The sequence below is a fragment of the Equus asinus genome, chromosome 28, assembly GCF_041296235.1.
Source record: "Equus asinus isolate D_3611 breed Donkey chromosome 28, EquAss-T2T_v2, whole genome shotgun sequence".
Taxonomy (NCBI): Eukaryota; Metazoa; Chordata; class Mammalia; order Perissodactyla; family Equidae; genus Equus; species Equus asinus.
This window is the reverse complement of record NC_091817.1, coordinates 16458501-16479238: the sequence shown is the minus strand read 5'-3', so window position 1 is coordinate 16479238 and position 20738 is coordinate 16458501. Positions and strand designations below refer to the sequence as shown.

Genomic DNA, 20738 nt, shown 5'->3' with positions numbered 1-20738 from the left:
GGATTCTGATTGGGCTTGCATTGAATCTGTAGATTGCTTTGGGTATATTTTAGCTATGTTTATTCTTGCAATCCATGTGCATGGAGTCTCTTTCCATCTCTTTATGTCATCATCTGTTTCTTTCAATAGTGTCTTATAGTTTTCATTGTATAAATCCTTCACCTCTTTGGTTAAATTTATTCCAAGATATTTTATTCTTTTAGTTGTGATTGTAAGTGGAATTGTATTCTTGAGTTCTCTTTCTGTAAGTTCATTATTATAGAAATGCAACTGATTTTTGTAAGTTGATTTTGTACCCTGCAACTTTACTGTATTTGTTAATTATTTGTAATAGTTTTCCGATGGATTCTTTAGGGTTTTCTATATATAAGAGCATGTCATCTGCAAACAGCAAGAGTTTCACTTCTTCCCTCCCTATTTGGATTCCTTTTATTCCTTTCTCCTGCCTAATTGCTGTGGCCAAAACCTGCAGTAGTATTATGTTGAATAAGAGTGGTGAGAGTGGGCATCCTTGTCTTGTTCCTGTTGTCAGAGGGATGGCTCTTACACTAAGTTACTAACTTTTTGAACTTCTTTTTCCTTTTTTTCTAAAGAGTTTTACATGCACATATAATTTAAAATAAAATACTCCACTGTGTTTTCTTTTTGTTTTGTTTAATACATAAGAGTCCTTGCCCCTACTCCTCTCCAGATGTCCTTTGCCAAAGGCAACCACTTTTACCTCTGTGACCTGATTATTTTTGTATTTACCTTCTTTGTCTCTAAATAACATGCTTCTATTGTTACTTCCTGATTGCGCTTTCAGGCCTTACCTCTTGATTGTGGATTTAACTCTTCCTGCCCTGGTCACATGTACATACCCTTCCTATTCCTACACTCTCCTAATTTAGTAACATCATAATTTTGAGTTTGCATTATTATGACTGTGAAAGTTATTCACAATTTGAGCCATGTACTAAACTGGTTACTTTTTTCCCTGCACTATTTAATTTGTATTTGTATAACTTTCCCTGTAGTTAATACTTCTCTTTTTTCATTTTTGCTTTATATTCTCTGTGTTTACACTAATGCTCCCTCACATTCATCACCTCTTGTCTAATCTTCAAGTAGCTTGCATGTCCCTCACATTGCCTTCTTCCTCTAGTGTAAAGTTGTCATTATTCTCAACATTTCCTTCAGCTTTCTCCTGGGTTAAGGATTCTGTTTACTGTAGGTCATGTCCTCTCTCTTGGTTCATTCCCTTGTATTTAAAGAGCGTGTCCTCTAGGAGCCTCCCAAGAATATATCCAGGGGAAGTAATGTATTGAAACCTTGTATCATTATTCTGCCCTCAACATTTTTCTTGGCATAGATTCTAAAATGGTAATCCTTTTCTTTGAGGATGTTAAAAAGCATTGCTCTTTTGCATCTTGCTTTGGATGTTACTGCTCAAAAGTCCAAAGCTGTTTTGCTTCCTGATTTATTTATTCATGCAAAAAATATTTATTGAGTCTGTACTATGTGCTAGGCACTGTTTTAAGTGTTTAGGATACATCAGTGAACCAGACAAAAATTCTTACCTTCTGTGGCGGGGCGTGGTGGTGGGGGAACAGGGGTGGCTATAATAAAAACCATAATTCATAAGTAAATTGTATAGCCTGATAGAAGATAAGAGTGAAAATGAGGGAGAGGAAGGAAGGGAAGAGGAAGAGGGGTGGAATGGGCAAGGATTAGGAGTGCATACAGTGGGCAGACTACTGATCACTGTTTTAAATGGAGGGGACAGGGTAGGCCTCCCTGAGAAGGTAACATACAAGCAAAGATTGGAAAGAGGTGAAGAGAGTTAGTCATGTAGATATCCGAGAGAAAAGTATTTTAAGGCGGAGGCCCAAAGGAGCAACCCAGCTTTGTGGAACAAGAAGGCTAGTGCAGTGAGTGAAGGGGAAAGAAGTGGGACATGAAATCAAAGAGTAGTAGGAACACATCACCATATTGTGTAGGGCCTTATAGGCTGTTTTAGGATTTTATTGATTACCCAGATGTAGGTTGCCACTGGGGAGGGTGTTGAGCAGAGGAGTGACATGATCTGATATAAATTTTAACTGGATTTTTCTGATTGCTGTTCTCAGAACATATTGGGGTGTGGAGGTTGGAGACAAGGTTGGAAGCAGGGAGATTGGTTAGAAGGATATTACAGTAATCCAGGTGATAGAGAATGGTGGCTTGGACTATGGTAGTGTTAGAGGTGGTGAGGAGTGGTTGGATTCTGGATATATTTTTAAAGGAGGTACCATAAGATTTCCTGGTGGTTTTAGATACGTGATGTGGAAAGAAGAATCCAGGATGACTTCAAGGCTTTTGAACTGAGTAACTGGAAGGATGGCGTTGCCATCAAGTGAGGGGAAGGCTATGGATAGAGTAGTCTGGGAGAAGATGGCCACCCCCTGTAGGTGTATCCAGGAGGCAGTTGGATGTACAAATCTGGGGTTTAAGACAAATCTGGAGGGTGTTTTTGGTTTGTTTTTTAATCTGGGCTGGAGATAATTTTGAAGTCCGTGGCAATATTGGTGGAGTTTAAAAACGAGAATACTGAATGGGATCACCAAAGGGAAGAAAAGTATGGACTGTTGGACAGTTTCCAGTTTCAAGAGTTTGAGGAGAAGAGCAAGAATCAGTAAAGGAAGCTGGGGAGTAACCGGTGAGATAGGAAAACCAAGAGTATGTGGAGTCAGTGAACAAAGTTTATCAGGCAGGAGCCCCAGTGATCAATCACCTCTGTCAGATGTTGGAGACAGTTCAAAACTTGCAAATTAAATACAAACAAAACTACAAAACCAATGAAATTCAAGTTACGCTGATTTACTAAAGTATTGGATACTGTCTGTTAAATTGAAGTCTTGAAGTAACATGGGTTATGGAATTAACTGTTACGCTGTAGGTTCTTTTGGAGTTGAATGTACCAAAATTGCCCTGTATGGAGTGGTCACCATGTGATGCATTTTCTTACCAGCATTTAAGTACTTCAGTGAAAACCATGATGTCATTTGGGCTTTGCTTCACACAAATGCATCATTTTATATTAGGTTCCCCTCTGCTTTCTTCTTTAACTTGGCATAATTAGAGCAATGTAGTCCCAACTTGGAGCCAGTGTGACCATAAAATGCGAGTAAGAGCTTTCAATTACGTGGCTAACAGATGGATTCAGATGATTCTAATGTGCTATACTGTTTATTATTAAACACAGGAAAATAAAACATTACATTTTTGTAGAGAAATATGGACCCCCCCCCCCAGAATAGAGTCTTAGTTTGAGGAAAATTAAAGTATGGGTTAATTCACGTGTTATAGTCTATTTGAAATAACTAAAATGATTTGCTTAGAGTTTCAGATGTGATAGGAAGAGATTTCTTTCCCATAAATTCCATTATTTTTCTATTTTACTAGTAAAGAGCCATCAATCATGTAATGTATTGAGACTCTCTGGTGTGACTTTTTACCTCGTTTCTTTAATTTCTTCTGTCTCCCAAGCAATGTGCTGTTTTCTGTTTAGCTTAGTATCACCAACTCTTCGTAGGTTACTCCAATTTTGATCTCCTTTGAAATTTTTGTTCTGAGTGTGTGTGTATGTATGTATTCACTTACCATAGTTGTCAAATGGAATGGGCAGTTGAATGTGTTCTATGTTACAGTATAGAACTGGGTACAATATGTTTTATAAGTAAGATTTAAAAAGCATAGCTTAATGCCAAGATGGAGCAAAAGAGCAAACGTCTACTGGATTATGTGACAATTTTATATCCTGAGAGAATATAAAACATAATCAGTGTAGTAACAGTTGTATTCAAACTTGGATACAAATAACTAAGTGAATAGTATTTGGATGCTTTTATCTAGACACTGTGAGACTTGGTTATGTTGCAGTAGTGATTGTGTTGTAATCATAACTGACATAGTTTCAATAATTTCAAATGTGTTACCAAAAATTCCAATTTCTAAAAGTAATTGCTTGCTAGGACTAAAGGTTTAATTTAACGAATTTAGGGAAATTTTGAATTTTGGGGTCAGTTTTTATAAACATTGAAAAGATGTGTTGAATGTTAAGTTAAATATTCTGTACCATAGTGAGAAAGAGATTATGCATAGTGTTTTTTAGGGTTATTTGAAATAAAATGAGGTTTAGGGACACAGCAGACAGTCTGGCTCCACTCTTATTATTTCTTAATTATTCTGATCTTCAATTTTCTCATCTTCAAAATGGAGATACAACCTACTTTATGAGGCTTACATAGTGTTTATGAAGCTGCTGACACAGTGCCTTACAGATTGGTAGGTGTCCAGTTTATGAGCTTCTTTCACAGCAAACTCTGTAATCTTTATCAGATTTCAGACTCAATCCCACATTGAGGTTGTGAAAATGAACACAGGAGGTTGAAACAACAATTTTCGGTAAAATCCTGTATATTCAGGATCTTTTTTATGTAGTGATTCATTACAGCGTTCCTAGTATGTCTCTGTATACATCACTAAGTGGGTGTTAGTAATATGCCGAACATTCTGATATATTTGATCCCAGTTAATGTCCAAAAATCTGTTATTAGTGGTTTTATTGTTTCACAAATAGGGATCTTGAGACCCAGGCTATTGTAGTTTTGCCAAAGATAAAAATAATTAGTAGGAGCCAAAGTAGGAATTCAGGTTTGAGCTTCTGATTCCAACCAAATTCAGTGTTCTTTTCACTATACGTAGGTACATTCTCGAGGTATGTTATTAGTAGTGCAATGCTAAAAGATGAAATTACTTTCTAGGAATTGATGGATTTATGGAACTCTGATGTCATAAATGTAAATATTTTAAGAACTTAGAGAATTGATATGGAACTACATCCAATTGTTGTAGATTACGTTTATGGTGATAAAATGATTTACTTCACCACATAGTGTTGTTATTTTTAAAATAGACTTTATTCTTATTTTTATTTTATTTTTTTGAGGAAAATTAGCCTTGAGCTTCCATCTGCTGCCAAACCACCTCTTTTTGCTGAGGAAGACTGGCCCTGAGCTCACATCCACGCCCCTCTTCCTCTATTTTATATGTGGGACACCTGCCACAGCATGACTTGCCAAGCGGTGCCATGTCCGCACCTGGGATCTGAACCAGCGAACCCCGGGTCGCAGAAGTGGAACATGTGCACATAACTGCTGCGCCACCAGGCCGGCCCCAGCTTTATTTTTTTAGAGCGGTTTTAGGTTCAAAATTGAACAGAAGACAGAGAAATTTCCCATATTCACCTTGCCCCATTTGTAGCTTTCCCCATTATTAATGTGTCCCACCAGCGGAGTGTTAGATATTTTGCAGTTGATGCACCTACATTGACAGATCATTATCACTCAAAGTCTATGAGTTACATTAATGGTTCACTCTTAGTGTTGTATTTTATGAGTTTTGACAAATGTATGATGATACACATCCACCATTATAATATCCCACATAATAGTTTCATTGCCCTAAAAATCCTCGGTGATCCTCCTGTTCATCCCCACCTCCTCCCTAACCTCTGGCAAGCACTGATCTTTGTACTCTCTCATAGTTTTGTCTTTTCCAGAATGCCATAAAATTGGAATCATACAGTATGTAGCCTTTTCAGATTGGCTTCTTTCAACTAGTGATACGCATTTAAGGTCCCTCCATGTCTCTTCATGGCTTGATAGCTCAGTTCTTTTTAGCTCCTGAATAATAACCCGTTGTCTGGATGTACCAGTTTATTTATCCACTCACCTACCAAAGGACATCTTGGTTGCTTCCATGTTTTGGCTTCCAAGCAATTATGAATAAAGCTGCTGTAAACATCTGTTTGCAGGTTTTTGTGTGGACGTAAGTTTTCATCTCCTTTGGGTAAGTAATGAGGAGCATGATTGCTGGATCGGATGTTAAGAGTATGTTAGTTTTGTGAGAAACCGCCAAACTGCCTTCCAAAGTGGCTGTACCATTTTGCATTCCCACCAGCAACGAATGAGCGTTCTGTTGCTCCACATGCCCACCAGCATTTGGTGGTGGTAGTGTTCTGGATTTTGGCCATCTAATAGGTGTGGGGTGGCATCTTGTTTTAATTTGCATTTTCCTGATGACATATGGAGCATCTTTTCACATGCTCATTTGCCATCTGTACAGTATGTCTTTGGTGAGGTGTCTGATCAGGTCTTTGGCGCATTTTTTGATCAGCATGTTTGTTTTCTCACTGAGTTTTAAGAGTCCTTTGTATATTTTGGATAACAGTACTTTGTCAGATATGTCTTTTGCAGATATTTTCTCCCATCCTGTGGTTTGTCTTCTCATTCCCTTGACACAATGTCTTTTGCAGAGCAGAAGTTTTTAAGTTTAATCAAGTCCAACTTATCAGTTGTTTCTTTCCTGGTTCATGTCTTTGGTGGTGTTTTGGAAAGTCATTGCCAAACCCAAGTTATTTGGATTTTCTCCTATGTTCTAGTATTTCTATGGTTTTAACATTTTACATTTAGGTCTGTGATTGATTTTGAGTTAATTTTTCTGAAGGGTGTAAGATCTGTGTCTAGATTCATTTTTTGCACGTGGATATCCAGTTGTTCCAGAACCGTTTGTAGAAAAGACTGTCTTTTCTCCATTGTTTTTGCCTTTGCTCCCCTGTCAAAGATCACCATAGTGTTTATTTTAAAGTGAATTTTAAATCTCAGTTGTGAATTCCCTTTGAGGTTATATCATGAGGCAGATACATTCTACTTGCAGGGGCATCAGAGATGAGTGAATTCTGGTTGTATACATGCTGTTCCTTCTACTTGGAATTCTTATACCATTTTACTTGATTTATTCATTCTTTTCAGAAATATTTTGAGTACCTGGTCTAGGCCGGTTACTGTCCCAGGTGCTGGAGATACAAGAATGAGCAAAACGGCAGTCTGCTCTCATGAAGTTTATCTTGTATTGCCGAGGTTCTGAACCAAAAGTTAGTGGTTCAGGGATCCTGGGAGTTCTCAAGACCCTTTGAAGGTCAAAACTTTATTTCACAATAAGGAGACGTGAGAGTACAGTGGAGTTTTCCAGAGGCTACATGATATGTGGTTTCTTAACAGATTAAATGCAGAAGCAGATAATTAATACCCAACTGTATTTTATTGCATCGGACATTAAAGAGATTTGTAAAAATATACAACATAGACACTCTTCTCTTTATTATGGAAAATAGTTATTTTTCGTAAACATTTAACATGTCATGGATTTTTACATGTTATGTAAAAGTAATGGTAATTTTAGAATAAATATTTAAAAAAAATTCTTGGCTTGAATTTCTAATAGAGCAGATATCAAGACATATAAACTACATAAAAAAAGCTCTTTTGGGGTCCTCACTCATTTTTTTAAAGTATAAAGAGTGAAGGCAAACTTTTTCTTAAACAGCCAGATAGGTTTAAATGACTTAGGAATCATAGGGTCAGCTATTCAACTCTGCCCTTGAAAGCAGTCATAGGCAATATGTAAATGAACGAGCATAACTATGTTCCAATAAAACTATTTACAAAAAGAGGCAACTGGCTTGCAGCTGTAGTTTGCCAACCTTTGGTGTAAAGGGTTCCTGATACCAAAAAAGTTTAAGAACTGCTGTTACTGAAAAGCTGATCTTGTACTGAGGAGGGAGAAGCAGAAAAAATAGTAAGTACATAGTCAGCAAGAGAACCTCAAATGGTAAGAGATTACATGAACAGTAAGAAAGGGTGGTCTGGCCTTTAAAAAGTGATCAGCAAAGGCCTCTGTAAGGAGCTGACTTTAGTTCACTTTTACTCGGTCAGTACTTAACGAGGTATCATCTCCCTTCTTTTTTGATCTCCCCTGGCTACATTAGGGATCTCTCTTGTATTAGGAGGGAAGACAAAGTATAGTTTAATTAAATTTTCATTGTTATTTTGAATCTTGCTAGACTCAAATTCAGAAAGGATTAATTTTTCAAGTTGAATAGAAAGTATTCAAAGCATATCTGCTTTAAAAGGATCTGGGAAATAGTAGCATACAGCCCAGATTAGCACACTGATCTAAGTTATATGACATTTAGCAAGTTACTTCTCTGTATCATTTTTCTCTTCTGAAATCATGAGAGGGTTGCTTAAGATCTCTTCCTTTTGTTTTTTACTAGTTCTGTGATCTGAAACATTTATTGTGAAATCTATTTTCTTATCTATAAGATGGGGAATAAATGCCTATCTTGGAAGCGCATGCAGGTGGTTAAATTATAGTATGTGTAAACCACTGAGGACATTACCTGGTACATTCTAGGTGCTTAATAAATGTTTGGGGCAGCTGTTTTAATGAGAGTGGAGGAAAGTCTGCTTTGTCTCGGTGTTTAGCTTACTGACCCTGGAACTCATTGAGACTATAGCAGCAAGAGCAAAACCAACAACAGTCAAGCTCCAATGAGAGACATGACAATTACGCAGGAGAACTTAAATAGAAGGGTTAAGGAAGTACAAGGGCAATGCAATCCAAATTTATGTGGTCATTCCAACTTCAGAGAAAGGAAAGGGAAGCAGCTACTCCTGCCATCAAAACCTCTCTTCCCTTGTTGGACATTGAGGGTATCTACCTGAGTAAAAAGTGCTTTAGCATATCAAGACATAAGGTAATTTTAGCGAAACCAAATTCATGAATTAGAACTTGGTGAGTTCTCTTGGAATGCAGTGCAAAACAAAGATTGTAATTATGAGAATAAAATATAAGTGACCAGAAGATAGATCCAGGAGAGTCAGTATTAGAATTCTCTGAAGAAAAGAACTGTGCAGATGCAAAAAATCAAAGAACATTTACAAGAGAAATCCACAAAGGTAAAAGACTTGAGCCTTCGTATTAAAAAGACTCACCTAGTGTTTGGCAAGTGCTAATGGCATACACCTAGATGTTCTGGTGAAGATTTCTTCCAGAGATAAAGAAAAGAGTCCAACAAGCCATCTATCGGGGGGAAAGGTTACCTGTAAAGGAGTAAGAATAAAATGACATTAGGTTTTTCATCTGCACCATTACATGTCAGAAAACAGTGAGCAGAATTTGCGTAGTTCTTAGGGGAAAGGGGTCTGACTAGAATTCTGAGCTTGTGCAGTCTGTGCCAAAGCTTCAGACTGCTACGATTGGGACTTAATCACTTATATGCTGTTTCTAAAAACTTTCTTGAGGTACTCTGCCCATACCAAAAAATGAATCATAATTAAGGATTCAAGGGGAGAAAGAGATGGCTATTTGCCTTGTGATATAGTTGTGAGAAGTGAAACCAGAATGGTTGCAATTGGGTTTGAAGGATTGTTTTGACAGAGTTTTGAAGTTTAGTACAATCTTTATCCTGGCAGGTGGGAAAGGGAACGTTTTACTGTCAGCGTGTTAATAGGCTTGCCTTGTTTGGGGAGATGTTAATACTTTCATTTTTGATGTTAATAAAAAGTTGTAGATTCAATGTGAAATAAAAATATAAGGATAACAGGTAGTAAAATAGAATTAGGATAGAGAACCGTGCTGTCCAATAGAACTTTCTGCAGTTATGAAGATGTACTTGTACTATTTTTCTTTCCCATCAGCAAAGTATGAGAGTTTCAGTGCTCCATGTCTTCACCAGTGCTTGGTATTCACTGTTAAGGTTAGCCATTCTAGTTAGTTTTAGGTTACTAATCCTAAAATTTGGAGAACATATTAGATTAATGGCAAATTATTTCTCCTTTGGTTTAAGAAAAGCAGTAGGGATTTTTTGGGAGCCAAGATTATGATTTACCCACATATATTTGACTGTCTTCATTGTCCTACCAACAAGACCTAGCCAGTTCATAAAAAACACTCTGCCGTGGCCTGATGCTTAGGAGAGGGGTCCCTTTAAATCTCTGACATCATTTCCTCCTTATCCCCTCAAACCCTGCCCCCCGCCAAAAAAAACCCAAAAAACGGATAACTGCCTGCTTTGCAGAGAACATGGAAACTCTCAGAACCCTTCTGCACCTCTTACACCCTGAGCGAGGCAGCTTATGTCCTCTCTGTTCTTACCATGGAGAAGTATCTCTTCCGACAAAGTCTAGTCACTCTGTCTTGAGTTTTGAATCCCCCCTCATCTTACCAAGGACTTTTATTTTATCACATTGCTCCATTTCTTTGGATTACCCTCTTTTCTGGACTCTGTCAGCTTTCACTGTATTCAGGTCTTTCCCGTTTAAAATATAAATGAAAAAAGGAACCAAGTAAAAAACTCCCAGAGGCCTTCCAGCTACCATCTAACTTGCCTCTCCTCTCCACAGTCCTACTTCTCAAGTTAACAGAGCATCCTGTTCTGCTTTCTTTAGTCTGACTTCCACACCAGCCGCATCTCCAAGGTTGCTTTTGCACAGGTCACCAGGAACTTCTATATTGCCAATCCATGAACACCTTTTAGGCCTAATCTTTACTTGATCTCTCAGCAGATGCCACATGGTTGACTTGTGTTATTATTTTTGCTATTTCCTTACCATATTTTTTTAATGTAATTATTTACACCCTGCTGAGGTTTATAATATTTAGATTCTAATTTGTAATTGTAATGCCTTATAGTTTCAGTCTTAGTTCTGTATTTAAATGGCGTAATTTTTGACTAACTTTAATCCTTTTACAACAGGATCACTATTTCTAAATTAATTATTGACTCATCACCTGATTTTTTTTTTTAATCAAGTAATTTTCTTAAGGGTTCATGGGTACTATATTCCTTGAGTTCTTGCATGTTTAAGCATGTCTGCTGGTTGCCTTTTTTAATTTTGTTCCCCAGATTATAGAAATAATACAAGTTTCTTATAAGAATATAATAAAGCATAATGTATTCTAATATTGTTGCATATGAGTTTTTTTTTTGAGTTAACAATAGGTTACAATCTTGTGAAATTTCACTTGTACATTATTGTCTGTCAGTCGTGTTGTAGGTACACCCCTTCACCCTTTCTGCCCACCCCCCACCCCACCTTTCCCCTGGTAGCCACTAATCTGTTCTCTTTGTCCATGTTTAAATTCTACATATGAGTGGAGTCATACAGAGATTGTCCTTCTCTATCTGGCTTATTTCACTTAACATAATTCCCTCAAGGTCCATCCATGTTGTTGCAAATGGGACGATTTTGTTCTTTTTTACGGCTGAGTAGTATTCCATTGTGTGTGTATATGTGTGTGTGTATATATACACACACACACACACCACATCTTCTTTATCCAATCATCTGTTGATGGGCACTTAGGTTGCTTCCACGTCTTGACTATTGTAAATAATGCTGCAATGAACATTGGGGTGCACAGGACTTTTGGAATTGCTGACTTCAAGCTCTTTGGATAAATACCCAGTAGTGGGATAGCTGGATCGTATGGTAGTTCTATTTTTAATTTTTTGAGGACTCTCTATACTGTTTTCCATAGTAACTGCACCAGTTTGCATTCCCACCAGCAGTGTATGAGGGTTCCTTTTTCTCCACAACCTCTCCAACATTTGTTACTATTTGTTTTAGTTATTTTTGTCATTCTAATGGGTGTAAAGTGATATCTTAGTGTAGTTTTGATTTGCATTTCCCTGATGATCAGTGATGATGGACATCTTTTCATGTGCCTGTTGGCCATCCGTATATCTTCTTTGGAGAAATGTCTGTTCATGTCTCCTGCCCATTTTTTGATCGGGTTGTTTGATATTTTTGTTGTTGAGTTGTGTGAGTTCTTTATATATTATGGATATTAAGCCTTTGTCAGATGTATGACTTGCAAATATTTTTTCTCAGTTAGTGGGTTGTTTTTTTGTTTCAATCCTGTTTTCCTTTGCCTTGAAGAAGCTCTTTAGTCTGATGAGGTCCCGTTTGTTTATTCTTTCTGTTGTTTCCCTTGTCTGAGAAGACATGGTGTCCGAAAAGATCCTTTTAATACTGATGTCAAAGAGTGTACTGCCTGCATTTTCTTCTAGAAACCCTATGGTTTCAGGTCTCTGCTTTAGGTCTTTGATCCATTTTGAGTTTATTTTGGTGAATGGTGAAAAAGAATGGTCAATTTTCATTCTTTTATGTGCACATGAGTTTTTATATATCTTCTTAAATCCCTATCTTCTCTTGACTTCTGAGATACTGCCCTCTCCTGGTTTTCTCTCACCATTGCTTTCCTTCTCAGTTCTTTAGGCTTTTGCAGCTCCTGTGGGCCTCTGCCAACAGCATTGGCCACACCTGGGAGCTGGTTAAAAAATGCAGAATCTCAGGCCTAGCTGTAGAGTCATTCTCATTCTACATCAGAATCTGCATTTTAACAAGATCCCGAGATGATAAGGAAGCACAGTAAAGTTTGAGAGCTGTTGCAGTCTATGGCCCACTACCTTTTGCTTTAATGAACTCTTAAATCTTAATGTTGGGATTTCTTTTATTTTAGGCAAGCTCCTCTTCTCTGTGACTTCACATAGCATCTGTGTGTTAACAGCTCCTCATCTCTGGTCTTAACTCTTTTGTGTATCCACTGCTTTTTTGATTAGACATCTCACAAGCATCTCACTCCTACTTTGTGTTTCCTCTATCATCATATCTCAATATCTAGCCTAGTGCCTAATAGGTTCTGATTATAAGTATATGCTGTTTGTAACCAGGGATGGAAGCCTTAAAATACAGTGGTACTTTGCTTTTCACATTTGAGTTAGGGTTTGCATTTTCCTCTCCCTTTACTGTGTCGTCACCTTTGTTCAGACTTCTGTTTTTACGGCAGCTTTCTTTCAGGTCCTGTGTCCTGGGCTTTCTTCACTTAAGATTATCAGTCTTACCAGACACATAACTCTTCTTCTATAGCTACAAAACTTTCAGAATTATCTTCAGGAAAATAAAGCTTTTTGGAAAATATATACAATTTGAAAAATTTTCTCTTATTACTTCGCTACAGTTCTGGAAACTAAAAAATAGGTTAATTTTTCTTCTTAGCATTGTTTTATAATGAAGTTTGATTTTTAACTTCTGGCATTTTAAGCTGTTGAATTTTTAAGGAGACTTGCCTTAAATTTTTGTCAGTTTGTGAGAAGTAAATCTTAAAATAGAAGCGACTTTTAACACTAATTTAACAAACATTTTCTGCATAATACCCATCACAATGTCAAATTTAGAAGGTTCCTTTTTTTGCAAAAAGGAGTTGAGGAAAGGAGGAAAGCCTTGAAATGTTGAATGGAGAAGTTTTACTTAACCCATCGATTCTTCGTAATAGAGAGCAAATTCCTAATCTGAACCTCTACTTTTATTTTACAATAAATATTATGTCATTTCTAGGAATAATTTTTGGACAAGTAAGAGGGGTAGTGGTATTTGCATCCTATCTTTTTTTACTAAATTAAGAATGGGAATCTTATTTTGACTAATTGTTTTCACAATTCTCAATCAGACTAATCTCTACAAAGCACATTCTTTATTGTTCCCTTTGAAGGAAATATAGCTAAAAATCACCAGTATCCTACTACTCAGATAACTCACTCATTGGTCATTTTGCAGGAGGCAGTCTTTCTGATTTCTCATGCATCACCCCCCTCCCCCCCCCCCCCGCCCCAAATACCTCCCAGGTATGTTCTTTCTGTAACTTGCTTTACAGTACATTGCCATCCTTTTCGCTTTCTCCAGTTTAAACTTTTGTACTTAACTGTGTTAACTTCCTGTTGCTGCCGTAACTAACATTTTCACAGGTTCAGTGGCGTTAGGATGTGGATGTCTTTGAGGGGTCATTATTTGCCTGCTGTAGTAGCATTTGTAAACTACAAGAAAATGGTAAGCACAACATTGTTTATTAATTAGAGTAGCCGGGCATGAGCTTATGATTAATCAGAGAAATTCTTCATCAGTCATTTATAAAAGGAAACAAATGTTCTCACATGAAATTGAGAATACTACTGCTGTAAGTATGTTATTAACATGTGGCAAAGCAGTGGTTAAATGCTCTGAAATTACTAAGACAACATTAAAGGCTGATTCTAAAAGTGTTTTGATTTAGATTAAAATCTCTTTAAACCTTATACCAAACTGGGCTTGAGATGTAGGCTTTAGAAAGTGTAGATAATAGTGCACTCGTGCTAAAATTTGAATTTTTGCTAACTTTGGGATATGTGGGCTTATCTTAGTGTAATGTAGTTTTTGTGAGATTTTTAACTATTCTGTCTAGTCTAGAAATTCTGTTAAGGTTCATTATGCTAAAAATTAGTTAAATGGCAGTTGATCTTTGGCGGGCATGTTTGGTCATCTTTACAAGCTAAAGGCATCTTTTGAAGTGTATATCTGGAACCCACAAGCTCTAGCTCTCTAACTAGATGATGACCTCAGGCAGAGCAAGAAACTTTCAGAGGTCTCAGGTGAATACTTACATATTTTGGCATATGTACCACCCATGGTATACATAAATTATCTGTCTCCTTTAATCCAGACAAAAGCCATGGGAGGCTGGAAATATTGTCCCAGTTTTAAAGCTGAGCAGGTGGTGAAGACTGGGTTTTAATCCAAGTGTAGATGACCCCAGAACACTTCCACTTTTACTGTCCTGACTCACTTGGTAAGTTTAAAGGTTTGTCCATAGGTTAATAGTTTTCAGACGGTGCTACAAGGCTGTCTGCAGGTCCTTTGGAAGTTTGGAGAAAAATGAAATTTTTTTTTTTGCTTGAGAAATCAGTTATCCCCTTTACTTGTTTTATGCATTTGGATTCTGTCTTAATTCTGTTTGGAAAGAGTTTCTCTGCCTAAAATATTTGAAGTCTCCTGTGCTAGAAACCGGAGACCTATCTAGGATGACTGTGTGTTAGAAAATAAAAACGTAGGTGATAGTAGTTTATATTTGTCAATGGACAGACTAATTTCAATTATATTTCTGTTCCTAATGATATTTTGTGTAGCCTGATACTAAGATGAGGTTGAGGTGATTGAAGAAACTATTAATAGGATGGGGAAGTGATTAGAGTTAAGATTTGATACTGAAAGTGGGTCATCTGCAATTTTCTGCACTGGGTTTACTCCCCACACCAGCTTGTGCTGTGTTTAAAGGCTGCCCTAAGCAGGATGTCATTACAGGTTAAACCTCTGAATGCACTAGCTGACACACTGCGCATCTGAGACCCAGGACTTTATTGGGGCAAGGGTAATGCTTGTTTAAATGCAAAACAAGCTGCTCTGTTTAATGAGGCCGTTTAAATTGGCCTTCCCAGAGTGGGAAGAGAATATAATCTCAATTTGGAGGTTAAAGTAGGAGTTAATATGGTTATGTGTGTTTACTACTCTCACTGCAAAGTCTTGTCAAAGGGAGAGGGAAAATTTAAAATATGGTGCCGATAGGGGTAGAAATGTAGACGTGAGTTAGAATTGAGGAAATGTAGTTGACCCCTAGTAAATAGTTATTGAATGTAGTGGGGAGAATGCTTTTACTCTATAAAAACTTAAGAGTTTGCACAGTTGATCAGGAGAGGGCTTGTGTGGCGGCATATTTCCCCCATACTCTTTGTAGCTCTTGGGTTGAAACCATACAAAATTGCCAATATCCGACTATTTTGGACTACATAAACAGCGTGTTTCGACCTAAATGTATGCTGGTGGAAATGCTGAGGCACAGTGTCGCTGGGGGTAGTAGTTTTGCCCCGCTGGGTGGGAGGTGGGTGCTGCGGTGCCCTGGAGTTGCCCTGGGCCCCGTAGGGTGGAGCTTGATGCCCCCCACCCTCTCTGCTGCCCGCGCAAGGGCGGGCAGCGGGGCCTGAGACCGGGAGGCGCTCTGGGTTGCAGTGGGCCTTCCTAGTTGGGGCTGGGCCCCAGCCCTGGCTTCAGGTGGCCTTCCCAGCTGACCGGCTCTGCGACCACACACTGCAGCCACGTCCTTCACCCGAACTGGCCGGAGCCTAGCTGATGAATCTGGGGAAGACAGACTTCCAAGACAGATGGAGGTTTAGGGCCCAGCAGAGGACAGCTCAGTGATGGCTCCCATTTTTGGAGTCTCAGGCACATTTGAGCTCCCCGGGAGGTGTGGTCAACCCCTCAGGGCGGGAGAGGCTTTCTGTCTCCTCCTCCTCCTGAGAAGTGAATGGAGTGTCCGGAGCAGGGTGCTGACCTTCGCTTCTTGACAGCCTACCCCGGGCATGCTTAGGAACAGAATGTGTCCAGGAGGGGCCTCTGTTACATTGTCTTTGCTTCTGGGGGCAAGGCTGTGAGCTGCCCGACTTCTCGTGACTGGGAAGTCTGCCTTGCCTTTTCTGTGCTCCTGGAGGAGCATCTTTCTCACATGTTTACCAGCAGCTGGGACAAGGAAGAGAAAAGGTATTAACATTAAGAGACCGCGTTGCTTAAACTGAAACGAGAAAGTTGTAAGCCAGTGGAATCTGACTGGATCGTGGAATGGCTGCAGCATAATTGAGCTCACAGTGATGTTTCTTTTGATCTGTACTTTTCTTAGGTTAAATCACACTTCACATTATGTTGTGACTTTGCAGGACTGCTGTGTGGTTGGGATTCTTTTTCTCTTTGAAGATGGAGCTAGGTTCCCAACTTTGGAGCATTGGGAGGTTTTAGCAGCTGCTATCTTGTAATCCCTCCATTGACCAGAAATACCAGCACATTCACTTGTTTTCACACTTTGAATGGGAATTTAAATTGTGCTTTTTCTACAATGTTTGGAAAAATAATAAAGATATATTGTAAGGTGAGCCCGAACTATTGATGGTAAACGTATAACTGCTTTGCTAGGTCAAGAAATTGAATTGTTTTCTTGCTTAAGTAAGTTATCTTATGTTGATTTGATCACACACTGAGTTTACTGCCCCTGCATGTGATTAGCTGTTTTGGTTTAGTGACTTGAAAGGCATTGGTGTCTTAGACTCAGGCAGCTGCCTTGCAGTTATTACGTTGCTCACTCAAGTGAGCAGCATAACATGGATCATGAACTAGGCATACAGCATACATATAGGGCATTTGGGCAATGCTGAGCCCACTGTTTTACAAGTGACCTAAAATGATGGATCTTCATATGCACATAGCATCTCCTCAGCGGGAAACTGGATTACAAGAGAGTACCTTTATAGTCCCTTTGTTGGGCTAGGACACCTGCTGTATACAGGGCTTCAGATGGTGGAAACTGATTCATGTGGTCCACGTGTTGAGCCACATTGTGATGGAATTCTGCTGTACTTTTGTTTCCCTTTGAACTTTAGAGACAGTGGAATTAACCTTTTTTTTCTCTTTGTATCCTCAGCCCCCATCTAAGGTTGTCTATCCTTGAGTAATCTAGAACCCAAATTGCATTTACATGGTCACATTGGTACCCAGCATTGTTTTTTTGAAAGTTAAATTCTTTGCAACAAAATAATTATAATTGAGCAAACATTAAATTTGAGGCATTCAGTTTTAATTTTGTAGAACTGTCGCTTATAAAGTCACTGGGAGTGCATTCTTAGCACGTCGACTGCTCTTTTGTCGTGCCCAAGACAAATAGTGGCCTGCCACATCCCAGCAAAGGCAGATTCTTGGGAAAAAGTGCTTCTTTCATCTTTCATTCAGTCTGACAAGTTAGTCAGTCACATTGTGGATCATTTCTTCCAGATGACCTCTCTCTCTCTTAAACACTGTTTATTACTGTGCTGATAAATGCTCCAGCAACACTGGTGAACTCGAGGGTATAAGGAATTCTTTACCAGTTGACTCTAATCCCCAAGCCCCAATGTTGTGTGTCTCTCTCTGGTGCTTTTATCTTTACTTACCTTCTTTTCCTGACTCTCCTTCTCCTTTGCAAATTATTTCTGATTTTTATTATGGAAGTAGAATAGAATGATTTACTTTCTGTAAATACCAGACTAAAACCTTTTATTTGAGGATGGCCCTGCATTTCTCCTCTATCCCTCTTTTGAGGGAGGCACTGATCAGTAGGAAACAAGATGAATACCTAGCTGATGTTAACGTTCTAGAGGATGAAGATGGATGAGGGGATGGCAGCAGGCCCTTCCCCTTGTGACACTCTCCATTGCCCAAATATGCCTCTAGAGCAGATAACTGTTCACTATTAGGAGGAATTCATCAAAGTCAACACCCTGGTGATCCTTTGGATCACTTATAATTCCCTGTAGCTTTCAGCAGCTGACACAGAATGAGAAAGGAATAGACTCAGTTAGGGGAATTGAACACAGAGATAGCGGAGAAAGTGCAATCAAAATAGATTTGATTGAACTTCAGCTACTTGTACAGAGTTTCTTAGTTGTTTATAGTCCAATTTCTCTTTCAGCATTTATTCCATGTAGTCCATCCAGGGACAATTTCTAACATTTTTTAAAGAAAGTGGATTGTAAATGTGTTCTGGAATATTTTGAAAAGAGATTTTATCCAGTGTACAACTCCTAATAATTAAAAGGTATATTTCATGTCATTTATGTTTTTTTAACCCTGTTTTCCTTTATTCTGTTGCTCACAGTAAATTTTGCACGGTGCTTAAGTATTTCTAGCATGTAAACATTATTATAGAATAAGTTATAGTTGTAATTATTTTTCTCCTGCCTCCTTTTATTTTTATTTATGTTTTTTATTACAGAAATGAGCCGTCAGACTGCAACAGCATTACCTACTGGAACCTCAAAGTGTACACCGTCCCAGAGGGTGCCTGCCCTGACTGGCACAACTGCGTCCAACAATGACTTGGCGAGTCTTTTTGAGTGTCCGGTCTGCTTTGACTATGTGTTACCACCCATTCTTCAATGTCAGAGTGGCCATCTTGTTTGTAGCAACTGTCGCCCAAAGCTCACATGTTGTCCGACTTGCCGGGGCCCATTGGGATCCATTCGCAACTTGGCTATGGAGAAAGTGGCCAATTCAGTACTTTTCCCTTGTAAATATGCCTCTTCTGGATGTGAAATAACTCTGCCACACACAGAAAAAGCAGACCACGAAGAGCTCTGTGAGTTTAGGCCTTATTCCTGCCCGTGCCCTGGTGCTTCCTGTAAATGGCAAGGCTCTTTGGATGCTGTGATGCCCCATCTGATGCATCAGCATAAATCCATTACGACCCTGCAGGGCGAGGATATAGTGTTCCTTGCTACAGACATTAATCTTCCTGGTGCTGTTGACTGGGTGATGATGCAGTCCTGTTTTGGCTTTCACTTTATGTTAGTCTTGGAGAAACAGGAAAAATACGATGGTCACCAGCAGTTCTTTGCAATTGTACAGCTGATAGGAACACGCAAACAAGCTGAAAATTTTGCTTATCGACTTGAGTTAAATGGTCATAGGCGGCGATTGACTTGGGAAGCGACTCCTCGATCTATTCATGAGGGAATTGCAACAGCCATTATGAATAGTGACTGCCTAGTCTTTGACACCAGCATTGCACAACTTTTTGCAGAAAATGGCAATTTAGGCATCAATGTAACTATTTCCATGTGTTGAAATGGCAATCAAACATTTTCTGGCCAGTGTTTAAAACTATTGCATTTAATTTCACAGAGAATAAGGCACCCATCTGCCTGCTAACCTGAAACTTTCGGTAGGTGGAGGCTAGACACGTGAAGGTAAATAAAAGGAAAGGCTGTTAAGTACAGGAAACAGTTGCATGTAATAACACTAATATATTTAAAAATAAGTCAACAGTAAACCACTGAAAAATATATATATATACACCCAAGATGGGAATCTTTTGTATTAAGAAAGGAAGCATTGTAAAATAATTCTGAATTTGTGTTTGTTGTAGGTTGAGTGTACTGTTGAAAAATATTGGGGTTTTTGTTTTGTTTTTGCGTGCGTGAGCCTTTGTATGTGTGCGCGTTTGTGTGTGTGCGTGTTTGGTTTTTTTTTCCTTTAACTGACAAGCCATGTTGAGTGGTCTTGGACCACTGCTTTCCCCTTACGTGAGTCAATACATAGTGCTGCTGTGTGTGTATATTTTTTTGTGTGTATTTGCTAATTTTTATTAATTCTAGTTTTTCATTAAATAAATTTGACTTTCTTTTCTGTAATTCAGGTTCTTCCTCACCTTTTTTTTGGTACCTTTTTAAAGTTAGTGTCTTTTTGATATGTATAATTGTTTATGGTAAAGTTTATACATATGTGTTCAATACATATTTTCTTTCCCCCATTAATCAGTTCATTAGAAATATTTTAAATTCAGCTATTTTGTGAAGATATGAGTTCCAAGAAAGGAAAGGTAACATCAGAAGAATTATCAAAAGCTATTTAAAGCAGCTATAAGATGAGCTCTCTTTTTCCCTCCTGTTGAGTCATCCCTTCAAACTCATTCTTTGAAAGGTTAGGGAGTACTGATTTTTTTTAAATACTGGGGAAAAAAAAAATCAGCCTTTCCCCCCCTCCCCAAATATAGTGGACAAATCACATGTTTAAAATTTGCTCTTGTATTTATTGGTTTTGCAAAAGAAGGCATCATCTTACACAGTATTTGTAATTAAAAGCAAATCATTTGTTTAAAAAAAGGCAGTTTGCAAAAAAATGTTTTTGGTCTTTTATAATTCTCATTAAAAGAAGATCTGGCAAATTAAAAACTCTTATGTGTCTGCTTTAGCTCTAAGTTTGATTAAAATCCAAAGTTGCTCGCCTACTCAGTTCTGTACCTTCTAGCCAAAAGCATTGTGTGCTGTATTTGAAGTGTGCTAGATGAGTTTTATTCTACAGCAAAAGAATGGGTTATATGGCCTCTGTTTGGATTACAGAGTCTTGTTTTTTCTTCCCTTATCATTTTGATTCTCACAACTCTGTTGGGAGACTCATTAGTGAAAATACTGATCACTTTTTTCC

The 20738-nt window shown here is 38.3% G+C and overlaps 1 protein-coding gene across 4 annotated transcripts in view; it reads left to right on the top strand.

The window, feature by feature from the left end:
• Window positions 1–20485, top strand: part of SIAH1 (siah E3 ubiquitin protein ligase 1) — a 30825-nt gene extending 10340 nt beyond the window's left edge. For 2 of the 4 annotated variants that reach the window (XM_044760850.2, XM_070500621.1), the window contains exon 2: window positions 18529–20485. In XM_044760850.2, coding sequence (XP_044616785.1) covers window positions 18531–19379 — 849 coding nt within the window. In that variant the 5' untranslated portion in view covers window positions 18529–18530 and the 3' untranslated portion in view covers window positions 19380–20485. Of the gene's footprint in view, window positions 1–14346; window positions 14530–18328; window positions 18352–18528 lie in introns of those variants that run through there. The other 2 variants (XM_044760849.2, XM_044760851.2) reach the window with 2 other exon arrangements.
• The last annotated feature ends 253 nt before the right edge of the window (window positions 20486–20738 follow it).